At 33.7% G+C, this 16,727-nt stretch overlaps 1 protein-coding gene across 1 annotated transcript in view; it reads right to left on the bottom strand.

Moving 5' to 3' along the window:
- Window positions 1–5,366: 5,366 nt before the first annotated feature.
- Window positions 5,367–16,727, bottom strand: part of zgc:110329 (uncharacterized protein LOC550500 homolog) — a 33,113-nt gene continuing 21,752 nt past the window's right edge. The window contains exons 6-8 of the mRNA XM_059336433.1: window positions 16,539–16,595; window positions 10,689–10,805; window positions 5,367–5,939 (exon numbers count right to left, since the gene is read on the bottom strand). Of these exons, the coding sequence (XP_059192416.1) occupies window positions 5,604–5,939; window positions 10,689–10,805; window positions 16,539–16,595 (510 nt within the window). The 3' untranslated portion in view covers window positions 5,367–5,603. The remainder of the gene's footprint in view (window positions 5,940–10,688; window positions 10,806–16,538; window positions 16,596–16,727) is intronic.

The raw sequence follows: 16,727 nt of genomic DNA, 5'->3' as shown, positions 1-16,727 counted from the left end.
AGATGGTTTCTCTGAAGTGTGAAATGTCAATAATATTCAAAATGTCAACGTGTTGTTGTTTTTTTTGCCATATTACTGCATGGATTTTTCTGTGGTGTTCCTCAATATCTTGAGGAAGATATCTCTATAGTGTTTTAACCCTTTGATGCACAACATGGGTCTATTTAATGCTTGCTGTGTGTTTTTGTGCTTTCTTTTTTTGATATAAACTTATTTTTGAATATTCCAAGTATCCTTTAAATATCTTGTTTTTGATAACAACAGATCATTTTTGTATGATTACATAGCTAAATACTTGGCTAAGTAGCTTGCTATGCTAACTTCTTAGCCAAGAAGTTAGCTAAGCAAGCTACTTAGCTAAATACTTAGCCAAGAAGTTAGCTAAGTAGATAGCCTAGCAAGCTACTTAGCTAAAAAAAATGGTCATTTTTCACCCATGTTGTGCATTAGAAAAGTAGTGACACAAAAAGGCATTTGATTAAAAAATGAATAAAAGAAAACATAAAATTAGGATGTATGATGATCAAAAATTGAGGAAAACCAGGAATACTGAATGATGAAAATGGTTTATTGCAAAGCCAACATAAAAACTCAAACATATCGGGTCACTTTAGACCCATGTTGTGCATCAAAGGGTTAATATGGTATTCAGCAGGGACTTCTGACCATTTTTGATCACTGCTTGAGTGTAAAATATGGTAAAAAAATAAATAAATAAAGTTCAGTATACTGTACTGTAGTTAGAATGTTAGAAGTAATATGCCACCTATACTGTTTGGCAATGTAAGCATGTTTTGAATAATAGATATTCTACATAATGCTACAATTGCACATATCTCACAGTCCTGACTAGTACAACTACTCCTACTTTATCCTTCCTACACTGCAAAAAGTCAGCTCTTAAAAACGAGAGAAAAAAGTATAAAAAATAGGTGTATTTTGCTTAAGAATAGCAAAATTATCTGCCAATGGAACGACAAAATTTGGCTTGTCAAGACTTTCCAAAACAAGTAAAAATATCTAATCTCAATGAACCCACAAATACCTTAGAATTAGTGTATTCTAACTAATAACAAGTGACTTTTTCTTGATTCTGATGAAATACACGTGTCTCAATATGTTGAAAAATATTCTTGAATTAATAATAAGTAAATGCCAGAGCCATCATCTTGACATAACAATATAGGCATTATATTTTTAAAAACCAGCAGTCATACTAAAAACTAGTGGACTTTTCTTGATACAGCTACAAATATTCTTCTTAAAATACTTGAAAGAAGGCAAAAGCCGTGGAATCTTTATATCAAACAAGTGAAACAGTCTAAAATAAAAATTGCTTACCAAGAAGAACTATCTTATCAGATAAAAAATAAGCATATATCCCCTTGATCTAAGATATTTCATCTTACTTAGTTTTTGCAGGGTACTTTCTACTCAAATGAAGGGGGCGGCCCCTAATTAAAACCTCTTCTTCCAGCCTGTTGACTTACTGAGTAGATGAGGGGTAGGGTAATTGTCAATCAGTTTCACTTGTTTTTGTCAAAACAGGATCATTATGCAAAATTGAAACCTAGTGTGTACTACAGCTTCCCGTTGCATTCCTCTGCTCTTGATATGTAGCATGTTAGTGTTTCTGTATAGATGTAATATGCCAGGCTGAACATTTTAACTGCTTTGGCCAAAAAAATAAATAAAACATACACCTGCAAAACAGCAAATGTATGGAAGGTGCAGAAAGAGCTTAAATGTAGCTGAGAGTAGGGCTGGGCGATATATCAATATAAAATATATATGGATATATTTTTAAATGTGATATTGAATTAGACCATATCGCATATATCGATATAGTTTCATTTTTTCCCCTTTTTATATAAATGCTGCCCTTACTAGGGTTTGTCATATTTACTTATTTTGTAATGTTCCTTATTCTTTTGTCATATTAATATTTCTGGCCATATGATGCTCTAATATGTTTCAACAGACTATAATTGACCCATTTTCAGCATTTTTAAGGCATATTAAAGTTTCACTATTTTTGAAAAATAGATAATCTATAGTATGAGGTTTTTTTTCCGAGGTAGTCATTCTTGGAGATCCCTTAATTTGGTAACTTGTTGCTATTTTTTTAACAAATAGTTCTTGACCCGTGAGTCCTGGGATTCGAACCGACGCCCCCTGTGGTAACAAGCTGATTTGACCACCCATATATAACTGTGTTTTTCAGCTACTTTCGGACAAACTATACCACCATTGACCTATTTAATTTCATAGGCTATTTTTATTTAAGATATTTTTTTTAATTTAAATGGGCACTTCATGGAGCTTTGACTTAAAAAAAAAAACAGGTTCTCCTGTTAAACAGTATTTATGTTCACTTAAATAAACGGATTCAATAAAACTACTTCTAACATATCATATTTGGCTTTGACTGGACAGTTGCTCTCACTTTGCAATAAAAATATCAGGATATACACTACTGGTCAAAAGTTTTAGAACACACCAACTTTTCCAGAATTTAATTGAAAATGATGCAGTTTAATGTCTCAGTGTACTCTGAAATTAATGCACATTTGCAACATTTAAAATTCTTTATTGAGCATGATAGTGTTTTGAAAGTAAAAAAAAGATTCAAAATCACATTTTATGTTGGACTCAAGGACTAAAAAAAGACACAAAATGACCAAAAAAGACACAAAATGACAAAAAAAGACACCAAAAGACACAAAATGACTAAAAAAAAGACACAAAATGACTAAAAAAAGACACAAAATGACACAAAATGACAAAAAAAGACAACTAAAGACACGAAATGACTAAAAAAAGACACAAAAAGACTTACAAAGACATGAAAAGAATTAAAAAATTGACAAAATAGCCCAAGACCCCAAAAACCCATTTCTTGTTCCCTGAAAAAGGCCTACTTGTATAATTCTGAAATGTACATTATTTTTCAGTTTTGGTTAAGCTTACCTTTTTTTAATTTACCTCTGGCAGTTCACCACTTACCTTTGTACCCTTTCAAGCTGTTCATTTGACTTGAACTGCTTGAATTTCAATAAAAAACTGGAAAAATTGGGGTGTTCTAAAACTTTTGACCGGTAGTGTATATCGTATATCGATATTCAGCCTTAATATATCGGGATATAACTTTTGGTCCATATCGCCCAGCCCTATACCATCTTCATTATGTTTATATGCAAGGCAACTCAGCACCAAAATCAGTAGACAAATTCAGCTTTATTGACAAGAACAGTAGTGTTGATACAAGGCAGGAGCTAGGGGGAAGCTCAAAACAGTGCATAACTCATACAAAAAACCATCGTAGATTATCTTTTCACTGGATTTGTAGTCTGGATAATCCCTTTAGTTGTTCCATTAAAAGAGGGAATAAAAAGTTTAGTTTAAAAATGGAATAGACTGAAGCCCCCCTGATGAGAGCCTAACATGTAAACTGAGTTGATTTTTTTTTTTTGAACTTTTTCTTTTCTTACTTTATATACAATACAAAACATGCATCCCATGTTATTCCACAACTACCAGTCTTACACTGTACACTGATTGCACAAAATCAAATTGAAGTCATAATAAAAAGAAATAATACACAAACTGTATACATCCGTCACAGACGCTACACGCAAAACATACTTGGCTATTCCTACTTCTCCGACACTGAAAAACATCTTTTCAAGCTACCAATAATTTACACACCAAATAGTACTGTCCTCTGACTACTGGGCTATTTTCAAAATAGCCTGAGGTAAGCTTTAGCACATGAGACAAAGCTCAATTTCAAAGGCTAAAAAATGAAATAAATAAAATGTGGTATAATGCCATAAATCTTTGAATATCAACCTTCACAAACAAGACAAAATAAATGATTGCACTGCAAAAAAGGTGTGTCTAAAAACAAGATAAAAACACTAAATCTGAGGGAAATGATCTTGCTGCATGGACAGATAATTTCACTTGACAAGATTTCTTAAATAAAGATTATTAAATCTAGAAATCAGCATGTTGAACGCTTAAAATAAGCAATTAACTCTTAAAACAAGATACATTCTTATTTATTCTAAATAACTTCTAAATCTAAAGGTTTTTTTTTTATCTTGGAAAGAAACAAACGATTTGCAGTGCACTCTGCAGCTTTAATTTTTCTTTTTTCAGAAAAATATTTTATATTATATTCTATATTATCAATATTAAATATTTTATTTCATAGGCTATTTTTTAAAAGTTTTTATTTTTTTATTTAAATGTGCACTTTATGGAGCTTTGACTTTAAAAAAAAAAAGGTACTCCTGTTATACAGTATTATGTTCACTTAAATCTTAAATAAACAATTTCAATAAAACTATTTCTAAAACTAAAATAAGCATGTTGAATACTTAAAATTAGAAATTAACTCTTAAAACAAGATAAATTCTTATTTATTCTAAATAACGTCTAAATCTAAAGTTGTTGTTTTTTTATCTTGGTAAGAAACAAATAATTTGCAGTGCACTCTGCAGCTTTAATTTTTCTTATTTTAAGAGTTAATTTCAAGATAAATTATGTAACACTTCTAAATCTAAAGTTTTTTTTTATCTTGGTAAGAAACAAATAATTGTCAGGTCACTCTGCTCGGGCCACACTGCAAAAAAAGAAAAGTTGGGTGAACTCAAAATGTCAAGGCAACAAACTTCAATAAAATTTTAAGTTGGACAATTAAACTAAATATTTTAAGTTTTGTTTTTGAGTTTGCTCAACTCTGAATTCAAATTTTTGAATTTATAATTTCACATTGTATTAACTTTTAATCCTTACTTCTGCAATGTGCTGAATTGGCACGATTGTAACGCCGCTGTGAAATATCAGCTAATGTTGCGACCACAATTTTGAGTTAGCATTGATACGCTAACGGCTACTCTTGTAGCTGTAACAAGCAGCGCCGCTAGCATCAGTTAGCCGCTAGCATCAGTTAGCTGCTAGCTTTCGCTAATGACCGAATTTCACCGCTTTCCCGCATTTCACAACAAATAAATAAGAGTTATCAGAACTATTGTCCCTTGTTGTGAACCCCAACTTAAAGATATAAGTAACAACAACTCATCAACTTGTTTTTGAGCAGACAACTGGCTTCCTTTGTTGTGCTAACTTACATTATTGCCCTAAATGTCAATAATTTATATTTTCAAGTTTTAGTTGGAGCTTTAATGTATCTTGTTTTAAGAGTTAATTTCTTATTTTAAGTGTTCAACATGCTTATTTCTAGATTTAATAATCTTAATTTCAGAAATCTTGTCAAGCTAAATTATCTGTCCATGCAGCAAGATCATTTCCCTCAGATTTACTGTTTTTTTCTTGTTTTTAGACACTCCTTTATTCCAGTGTGGATTTTTAAAGAGTCAGTGTTGCATGTTGTTCTGTCCTCGCTGTAAACAAATTAATCAACAAAGTGCCAAAGTACGTCTGATCCCTTCAGCTAATCAAATTACTCTCGATCCAATTACTGACACGTTCAACCATTAAGTAGTGCAACACAACTTCAACAAATGTAATGGTTACAATGACGGAAAAAAAAGGCAAAAATAAAAAAAAAAGGCAAGAAAGGGCAAAAAGACCGCTCAGTGTTCCCTTTTCTGCTTGCGGCCAACGTCGACCTCGTCCAGCCCGCTGGCCGATCTGGACTGCTGCATTTCCCGGAGCTGAGAGTGTGTGCGCGGCGCCTGCTTCTTGAGCTTCTGCAGGTGAACGTCGATGGGGTCGAGGTCGGGCTCCGCCGCGGGGACCGGCAGGTAGCCGCCGTCTCTGGGCAGACACATGCACCAACCGGCGCCGGCCAGGTCCAGCTCGCTGTAGTTAAGCTCCGCCTTCTTCAGCTTAAAGTCCACCATGTCGGACGACTCGCTCATGTCCACCAGCAGGTTCCAGAAGACGCAGCTCAGGAGGATGCCCAGCAACTACAGGGAGACATGGTGATAATACAGATACTCTCAATGCATCTAGTCGTTATTGATCAATATATCATTTTTCGTTCATGCCATTTTCAAAGGGGGCTCTTGATCTCTCACCTCAAGATACCAGAATGATACCCAAATGTTCTATTTGAACCAAGGTTATAATAGTTTTGGATTTTTCATTAGTTTTAATTTCGTTGTGAATTTTTGTTTTCAAATTCAGTTAGTTTTAGTTAGTTTTTAGAGTGAGTTTGCTAGTTTTTGTTTAGTTTTTGAAAATGCTTAGTTTTAGTTTAGTTTTTATTAGTTTTAGTTTTTTAGTAATGGGTATGTGCCTTCATTTCCTTTGGTTTATCCATCTCAGGCCCAATAAGGTTATTAACTCTTACAGTTCGGGGTGTTTTGTATTTTGGTTGAAGTGTAAACATCCCAGTCTCAGTAACATATTCACCATGTGTTCCTGCATGTTGAAATAGAAACACTGAATTATGTATGAAAAACGTTGACAAAGACGAAAACATTTTCACTATAATTTTAGTTAGTTTTGTAACCACACAATACAGTTTCAGTTAGTTATCGTTTTTGAAAAAACTCTTGTTTTTATTTTTATTTCAGTTAACGAAAATGTTTTTTCAATTTTAGTTTTCGTTATTTCGTTAGTTTTCGTTAACTATAATAACCTTGATTTGAACCCACATTATAGTTAACGAAAACTACGAAAAAACGAAATAACAAAAACTAGAATTGAAAAAACATTTTCGTTAACTGAAATAAAAATAAAAACCAGACTTTAAAAACAACAACAATAACTAACTGAAACTGTATTTTGTGGTTACAAAACTAACTAAAACTAACCAAAATTATCGTGAAAATGTCCTTCGTTTTCATCTTTGTCAACTTTTTTCATCCGTAAACCTTTTTGGTTGATATGAAATCTATTTCATCTATCTTGATAATACAGATACTCTCAATGCATCTAGTTGTTATTGATCAATTCAATCAAATGGGCCTTCATTCTCTCTTGGTTTTTCAATGCATTTGCTGACTTTGGTTAACAAAATTGGTATGTGTGGTGGGAGGTTGGGACTAGGTAAGTTGGGGGTACCCTGTACATTTTGCATCATGTAGGATATTTTCTGTTACTCCATTAGTTTATTGGTTGTGCCACCCCTGTATTGTTCTGAAAGCCTTTGTTTTCAAATTCAGTTAGTTTTAGTTAGTTTTTAGAGTGACTTGGCTAGTTTTTGTTTAGTTTTGGAAAATGCTTAGTTTTAGTTTAGTTTTTATTAGTTTTTGTTTTTTTGTAATGGGTATGTGCGTTCATTTCCTTTGGTTTATCATCTCAGCCCCAATAAGGTTATTAACTCTTACAGTTCTGGGTGTTTTGTATTTTGGTTGGAGTGTAACATCCCAGTCTCAGTAAACATATTCACCATGTGTTGCATGTTGAAATAGAAACACTGAATTATGTATGAAAAACGTTGACAAAGACGAAAACTAAGGACATTTTCACTATAATTTTAGTTAGTTTTAGTTAGTTTTGTAACCACACAATACAGTTTCAGTTAGTTATCGTTTTTGAAAAAACTCTTTTTATTTTTATTTCAGTTAACGAAAATGTTTTTTCAATTATAGTTTTTGTTATTTCGTTAGTTTTCGTTAACTATAATAACCTTGATTTGAACCCACATTATAGTTAACGAAAACTAACGAAATAACAAAAACTATAATTGAAAAAACATTATCGTTAACTGAAATAAAAATAAAAACGAGAGTTTAAAAAAACAAAAAAAACAATAACTAACTGAAACTGTATTTTGTGGTTACAAAACTAACTAAAACTAACTAAAATTATAGTGAAAATGTCCTTCGTTTTCGTCTTTGTCAACTTTTTTCATTCGTAAACCTTTTTGGTTGATATGAAATCTATTTCATCTACCCTGATAATACAGATACTCTCAATGCATCTAGTCGTTATTGATCAATATATCATTTTTCATTCATGCCATTTTCAAAAGGGGCTCTTGATCTCTCACTGTTCTATTTGAACCCACATTATAGTTAACGAAAAATAACGAGATAACGAAAACTAGAATTGAAAAAACATTTTCGTTAACTGAAATAAAAATAAAAAGAAGAGTTTAAAAAACAAACAAAAAAAACGATAACTAACTGAAACTGTATTTTGTGGTTACAAAACTAACTAAAACTAACTAAAATTATAGTGAAAATGTCCTTCGTTTTCATCTTTGTCAACTTTTTTCATCCGTAAACCTTTTTGGTTGATATGAAATCTATTTCATCTACCTTGATAATACAGATACTCTCAATGCATCTAGTCGTTATTGATCAATATATCATTTTTCATACCAGAATGATACTCAAATGTTCTATGGGTGTCTCCCCTTTTCAGACATGCCCACCAAGGTTAGATTTCAGATTTGACTTTATTAATCCCACAGTGGGGAAATTTCTTTGTTACAGCCGCAAAGTTTCACACAATTTTTAAGATAAAAAATAAACAATCTAAGAAAAGACATTTAACAATATACAAATATACAATAATAATAATATACTATATACAACTTAGTGCAAATTTAAGTGGAGAAAATAAAAAACTAACGAAATAACGAAAACTAGAATTGAAAAAACATTTTTGTTAACTGAAATAAAAATAAAAATAAAAATAAAAATAAAAATAAAAATAAAAATAAAAATAAAAAAAAAATAAAAATAAAAATAAAAATAAAAATAAAAACAAAAACACTAACTAACTGAAACTGTATTTTGTAGTTACAGAACTCACTAAAACTAATTAAAATTAAAGTGAAAATGTCCTTCGTTTTCATCTTTGCCAACTTTTTTCATACGTAAACCTTTTTGGTTGATATTAAATCTATTTCATCTATCTGGTTTTATGACTTAATAAACTTATTGGGGCTGAGATGGATCAGACAAAGGAAATAAAGGAAACATTTATTGTGACTTTTTTTAACCTGGCACCCAACAAAGACCCCATTACAAAAAAACTAAAACTAACACTAAAACTAATAAAAACTAAACTAAAACTAAGCATTTTCCAAAAAATAAAAACTAATTAAACTAGCAAACTCACTCTAAAAACAAATTAAAACTAACCGAATTTGAAAACAAAAAATCACAATGAAATTAAAACTAAAGCAAATGAAAAATCCAAAACTATTATAACCTTGATGCCGACTTTATCATAAGCAGTTTGGGGCAAAATTCATGCACTTCTTTGCATGCAGTATAAATGTTACTTATACTTATTCTATAAATGGTGTCTTTGAATATTTCTGAATACTAGGGTCTCTAAACAGTCTTAGAATTGCATGAATTGAGTATGACAGGAGACTGAGACTCATATGAAACTAGAGACAAGATTTATTTAAAATCGTAGCTCCATGAACATAAAAATAAGACATTCCTTGGTCACCTTGTGAATCCACCTAAGAGCTAGCAAACATTAGCATTAGCCTTTACTATAGTTAAGACAACAAATATAGCCACTAATATATATATGAGAGAAGAAAATAAACTTTAACAAACTGTGTGCCCTGTCAGCCAGCCACTGTAGAAGCCCTTTTCATACTTTACATCAACTTTATATGAATTATGACGCAATTTTTACCGTTCTACCTGTTATTTCCTGTCACTACCTTTCAAAATAAAAGCACCCATTTTACACTGGACGGCGCCTTTTCAAAATAAAAGCATCACAACATTGTAAAACACCTAGAAAATTAACAAACATGAAAAAACAAGCTATATAACACAAAAACACCAATAGGAACCTTGCTAAATGTCATTTACAGTTGTGTTTAAAATAAATGTTAAAGTTATATAGTGATTGGAGTAATTACTACTTTTTACTGCTATATTTGATTTACTCCACATTAACAGTCTTATCATAACATGTATTCCTATCAGTAGCAGCTCAAAACCAGATCATTGACTGTATTTTATAAAGTGATTAAATTAATATTAAGCAGAATTTAGTTCAGAGTTTTGTTCCGGCCCCCACAACCTTCGTGGTATTGGTCATGTGGCCCCTTGGGAAAATTAATTGCCCACAGGAATATATAAATTACAGCAATTCAAAGTAATGGAAAGTCATGTCTGTTATCAGAGTTAAGATTAGGAATGGCCTAAAGGAAAGTCTGTTTTTCTTCCAGGTAACAGTGGCACAAAGGCACAATTTATTGTAAGAGTAGGTGTTTATTTTAATTGTACACGATGTAAGAGCTACAATGTATTGTGGAGCAGTGGTGCTGGAAAGAACCAATGTAATTTATGCAGTTGTTTTATAAAAGTAATTACTGTAATTAGTCCACTGTGTGGGCTGCCACAAGTCTAAACGTATGCATGGGAAGATTTATGGACATTGTAACGTGTAGGAGATAATTTAAAAAGCAGCATAAAGTAATGAAACAAACAAAAACTGACCACTGAAGTAAGTTTTTAAAACTTAAAGTTACACCTCAATTAATTTAGTTCCTGCTAACAATGTTAAGTACTCTGGCGGTGCTAAATGAGGTTTTTCTTGCAGCATAGAAAATACTCTGCCAGGCAGTTGTTGTTGTTGTTGTTGTGAGGAAAATTAAACTTTCACAGGAAGTGGGGAGTTTACACTTCAGATATGGAGGCTAAGTTGAGCGGTGCATTTGGCTGGAAAGAGGGCTTCAAACCCAGTTCAGTGTCAGTGAGTCGGTGCTATGAGTTTTAAATTACCTGGGGCAGCCCGATGGCGCAGCAGAGTGCAATGGTTATTCCAATGTTGTCACTCATCCACAGGTTGACTGCATGGATGCAGCCTCGCACATGGATCTTCTCATGCAGGGTTTCACGCTGATGCACATACCAGAGGAAGGAAACAAGAGGAAAGTTTCAATTTCAAACACAAACTGAACTGTCACAGCACCTAAAAAAAAGAAGAACCAGTCAAGTTCTAACACCCCAAAGTTGTCAAACACATTTTTAAATTTCAGCTGTTAACTGTAAAAACGAGATGCTGGAGGACGGAAAAACAAAGTAACAAAGTAAAATAGAATCACAGACTTGGTTGCATGATTTTTATTGTTAGAAGAGGAGAGGAGAGGAGAGGAGAGGAGAGGAGAGGAGAGGAGAGGAGAGGAGAGGAGAGGAGAGGAGAGGAGAGGAAAGGAAAGGAAAGGAAAGGAAAGGAAAGGAAAGGAAAGGAAAGGAAAGGAAAGGAAAGGAAAGGAAAGGAAAGGAAAGGAAAGGAAAGGAAAGGAAAGGAAAGGAAAGGAAAGGAAAGGAAAGGAAAGGAAAGGAAAGGAAAGGAAAGGAAAGGAAAGGAAAGGAAAGGAAAGGAAAGGAAAGAAAGAAAAGAAAAGAAAAGAAAAGGAAAGGAAAGGAAAGGAAAGGAAAGGAAAGGAAAGGAAAGGAAAGGAAAGGAAAGGAAAAGGAAAGGAAAGGAAAGGAAAGGAAAGGAAAGGAAAGGAAAGGAAAGGAAAGGAAAGAAAAGAAAAGAAAAGAAAGAAAAGAAAAGAAAAGAAAAGAAAAGAAAAGAAAAGAAAAGAAAAGAAAAGAAAAGAAAAGAAAAGAAAAGAATAGAATAGAATAGAATAGAATAGAATAGAATAGAATAGAATAGAACAGAAACAGAACAGAACAGAATGAATTTGTCTTTATCCATTCGTCCACATGGACTTAGAAACAGGGCTGGGCGATAATTCAATACGATATTGTGTTTTCCTTAAAATGCAATCATACAATTATGGAATCATACATTTCTCAGATTATTTTTTTTTTTAACCAAGTATTTATTGGTGTTCATACACTAGTGTTCAATATAACAGCAGTCCAATGTGACTAACCAGATTAATCCAGGTTTTTAGTATATTTTTTATTGCTACATGGCAAACAAGGTACCAGTAGGTGCTGTAGATTCTCAGAAAACCAACAAGACCCAGCATTCATGATATGCAGCTCTTTAGGCTGTGCAATTGGGCAATTAGTTGAAAGGGGGTGTTCAGAAAAATAGCAGTGTCTGCCGTTGACTTTACAAACACAAAACTATTTTGTACAAACTTTTTTGTTTCTAGGATTTAGCAATCCTGTGGTTTTCTGAGAATCTACTGCACCTACTGGTACCTTGTTTGCCATGTAGCAATAAAAATTATACTAAAAACCTGGATTAATCTGGTTAGTCACATTGGACTGCTATTATATTGAACACTACTGTATGTATTTACACTTCTTTTAGTTTACATCAGATTTTTCTTTCTGTAACATACATACAAAAAACAACTAAACATGAAATGTATAGACTGAACAGTCAAACAAATTACAGTTTGTCAAACATCATAGACACACTGGTTTGTTTCTGACATCACAAATACACTTGGACAGTTCTGAGGTAGCAGAGTTTGACAATGTTTCACATTGGTAGATGAAGTATTTGCTTACAGGGTCTCATCTTGTAGTGAAAATGTCCCTTTTAAAAGATGAAGGTGAGCTGTTATCTTCTCCATCACATAAACCTTCTTCACTCTCTCCTGCCACTGGGTAAAGTAGGAGGGAGTGGTTTTAACCACAAGACAGTTATCATCTTCCTAGCTATTAATAATAGGACATGTAATAGATACCTTTTTTCCCCATCTTCCCTTAAGGCATGGGTGAGATGATTGGCTGTTTGTATTTCTGTTATTTTCTATTCTAAATGCCTGCCACACCAGCTCAGATACAGTTGTAAGGCATTATGTAGGTCTAGTCATTAATGAGATTAAGTTGGTTGATAACTCGACAGCACTTTAATGTGTATTCTGTACAAGTTCAAGAACCATTCTTATGCATTTTCTGAGTCGTTCACCTTTATTTTAGGCACAAAAAAATTTTGGCTGGTAAAAAACCACTGTGGCAGGTGGATTTCAAAATCCACCTGCCACATAGCCTGGGTATACCCAGACTGCCTTGCGCGCTCGAATTTCATTTCGAACCTCCATCCAGTCTGGCAACCAGAGAGGTTTCTTAGCCCTGTTTTAGGGATCCAATCACAGAGCGGGGAGGGACGGCAAGATGATGACGCGTACTACCCGGCAGACGGAAGCTTGTAGTTTTCTTACAGATCCAACATGGCTGCTGCAGACGCGAAACTCTCTTTAGCTGTAGATGGTGTTTTAAATAGTTTAGAGCGAAAGTTGAAAGGCGAAAGGTCTCAGTGCTATCGTGCACACCCGCAGCAGCTTGTTTATTGCCCATAAAATCAGTGGATGTGTGTGGCTGAATGACATGAGGGGGAATAAAGTGTGAAAATAAATAATCTTGCAGAAAGCGAGAACTGGAGAAGCAAAGCAGCAGCAACACTCTCTCACAGACACACACACAACAAACATCCATCTCTGTTGCTCTACTACGTCATCTGGTATAACTGATCTGATTGGCTAAGAGCTACCTACAGACGCTTTGATAGACATTCTAAGCGCCCAATAAACGGCTCTGGAGGATCGTAAACCACACCTCCTCTACGGAGAAATGAACGGCTGGTGTCCAGACTAGATCTCATTTGAGATTAGTCTGGTGTTAGCCAGGCTACCTGCCACAGTGATTGGTGGCCAAAAAAGTTAACTTCAGGTCCTGTGTATGTAGCCTTAATGTTCCTAGGATAATGAGTTTTCTTTCGTATAGTTTTACTTTAACTTTATTTAGCAAAAATGGAATCAGCAGGGCAGAGAATGTAGTGATGAAGAGCTCAGACAGTCTGACATTTGACAGAAAAAAAAGAGTGTGAGTAGCTGCACAAATGTGGGATTTACGTTCTGCTTTAATGGAAGTATTTTATGTTTTACTTTTACAAGAGAAAAGGCTTTAGACGAGACGAGGACTCTCTTCTCCTTAGACTGATATAATTTTGGGAAAACTTTCCCCCAAAACCTAGTCTGAAAGTGTTTTGTGTCTTTGAAAAGTGTTTCACCAAAAACAGATGTTGGGTGGGTCGGCTTAAATTCATGCAAATATGGTAAGTTAATTATTTTTCCTACGTTGTGACAAGGTTTCTTTGTGTTAAGCAAGAAAATATTATGAAGCAGCAATAGACAAGTTTTATGCTTTAACTTTTCATCATGAAGTAAATGGTGATTGTACAATGTAATGGCTATAGAATAATGACACCATCAGGTAAGTAAGATGAAATATCTTAGATCAAGGGGATATATGCTTATTTTTTGTCTGATAAGACAGTTCTTCTTAGTAAGCATTTTTTCTTTTTAGACTGTTGTTTGATATAAAGATTTTTTTTTTTTTTTGCCTTTTTCAAGAATTTAAAGGTAAAAATCTTTGTACCTATATAAAGAAAAGTTCACTAGTTTTTAGTATGTTGTTGCTGGTTTCAAGAAATATAATTCCTATGCATATCATTATGTCAAGATGATGGCTCTAGCATTTACTGATTATTAATTCAAGAAAAAATTTCAACATATTGAGAAAATAGGTCACATGTATTTCATTAGAATAAAGAAAAATGCACTTAGTTATTATTATTATTTGATAGAATTAGGGCCGGGACTCGATTAAAAAAATGAATCGAATTAATTAGAGGCTTTGTAATTAATTAATTAATCGAAATGAATCGCATTTTAATCGCATATAAATATTTGACCTGAGAACAGTGAGAAGTAATTTTTTTCACATGGATTTTTAGTATACCATTGAATAATGACTGAATACATAAGCTTAAGCAACAAAAATATTGTTTATTTTTGTTCAAGTCCAACAGACCAGTGCAATTTTTGCCATTAAGTGTAGCAATAGCATATTTATAAATATAGTACATTTCATAAATCCAGGTAGCCTATAGGTAGGTAGACCTTCTGTAAACTAGAATACTTTGGTTTTTGAAGTTAAACACAATCCACGCTAGCTAGCACACTAGCCGCTAGCTGCTATATGTTTAGCATTGAGGTGATACTTGAGGCTGGATGTGCTGCTATGGTGATATGTGAATTCCTTGTTGCCTAGCAACACAACCATGCTCTTATGGACGCTTCCATCCGTTGGTTTTTAGTAACTAAATGTCCCATCATCCACGGGGCCAACCAAAGGTCTCATCAGCTTCTTCCTTCATGTTCACTGTGGTTTGTTGTTGTCTCAACTCATCAACGCTAGTTGGTGCTCCAGTATAATCGGTCCTCCTGAAACTCATCCAGTGAGAAACGTTCCGCGGTGCAAAAATAAGTGTGATTAAAATGCGTCAATGTTTTTAACGCGTTCATTTTTGTGTAATTAATTAATCTTAATTAACGCGTTAAAGGCCCGGCCCTAGCTAAAATACACTAATTCTAAGGTATTTTTGCGTTCATTGAGATTAGATATTCCTCCTTGTTTTGGAAAGTCTTGACAAGCCAAATTTTCTTGTTCCATTGGCAGATCATTTTGCTATTTTTAAGCAAAATACATCTATTTTTTGTACTTTTTTTCTTGTTTTTAAGAGCTGACATTTTGCAGTGATGATAGCACTGAGATCAAGGTTCAAAATGGGATTCTGACCTCTTGTTGCCGTGGACAGTAGCCAGACTGCTAGCGCTCACCATGATGGTAAAATGAACCAGGAGCTACAGAAAAAAGCAAGGACCAGCTAATATTACTTCCTCGTCCAACAGCAACAAGACTGGCCTGGTGTTTGTCTTGCAGCCTTTTATTTTGGGAAGTTAGGCTCAAAACTATGATGTAACAATGTATGACCAAATCTGACAATTATTTACTCAATTAATTGACTAATTGTTTGATCTCTAATATGATGAAGGAAACATTATCCCAGTGGGTATAACATGTTAACAAATGAACACTTTCTAAATTGGTCCAAAAATGTTATCATAACCCTGTTATAGTCATGCTGTGACAGCAGCCATAGATACTAAAATCAATAGATGGAAGGCTTTCAACTAACGATTATTTTCATTATCGATTAATCTGTTGATTATTTAAACGATTAATCGAACAATAATCGATTATTAAATTAATTGTCAACTATTTTGAGAATCGAATAATTGATTTGAGCATTTTTTTTTAAGACAATAACTCCAAATTCTCTGATTTCATCTTCTTCATTGTGAATATTCCTGGTTTCTTTGTTCCTTTATGACAATAAACTGAATATCTCTTTGGTTTGTGGGCAAAACAAGAGATTTGAGGACGTCATCTTGTGGTTTGGGAAACACTCATTGATATTTTTATACATTTTACAAGGTTCATACACTTTTTCAGTGGTTAAATTCAAGCACTTTTCACGGACTTTCAAGATCCATTTCCAAGCTTTTCCAGGACCTTACAATGGTTGTAAGCTGCATGTTTTAGATGAGTACTTACATGCTAAAAGGGTTTTAATTTCACTCAACCATACCGACAGCGATGGTTTTACACTTTTACCAACCAACAGTACAGTTTGCTAATCTCAATATTCAGCATTTTCAAGCACTTTATCCGAAAATCCAAGCACTTTTCAAACCTTGAAAATACAACGTTAAAATTTAAGCATTTTCAAGGATTTCAAGCACCTGTATGAACCCTGATTTTATTGACCACACAACTAATCGATGAATAGTGTAAAGTTGTTCCTCTTACCTGTTCATTCAGGTCCAGAGTCCTGTAACCACAGAGAGTGTTGATGACCTCTCCAACCTGTGCAAAGAGTTAAGATTGAGAGAGTCAGAGACAATACTTTAATTGAGCAAGGGACCAGGGACACCATGGGGACTTGTGTGGGTGCAGTGCTCCTAACATGGGGGTGTTCCTGTCCCCTGCCAGCCAGAG

Source organism: Centropristis striata, chromosome 7 (assembly GCF_030273125.1).
Source record: "Centropristis striata isolate RG_2023a ecotype Rhode Island chromosome 7, C.striata_1.0, whole genome shotgun sequence".
Lineage (NCBI taxonomy): Eukaryota > Metazoa > Chordata > Actinopteri > Perciformes > Serranidae > Centropristis > Centropristis striata.
This window is presented reverse-complemented; position numbering and strand designations above follow the sequence as displayed.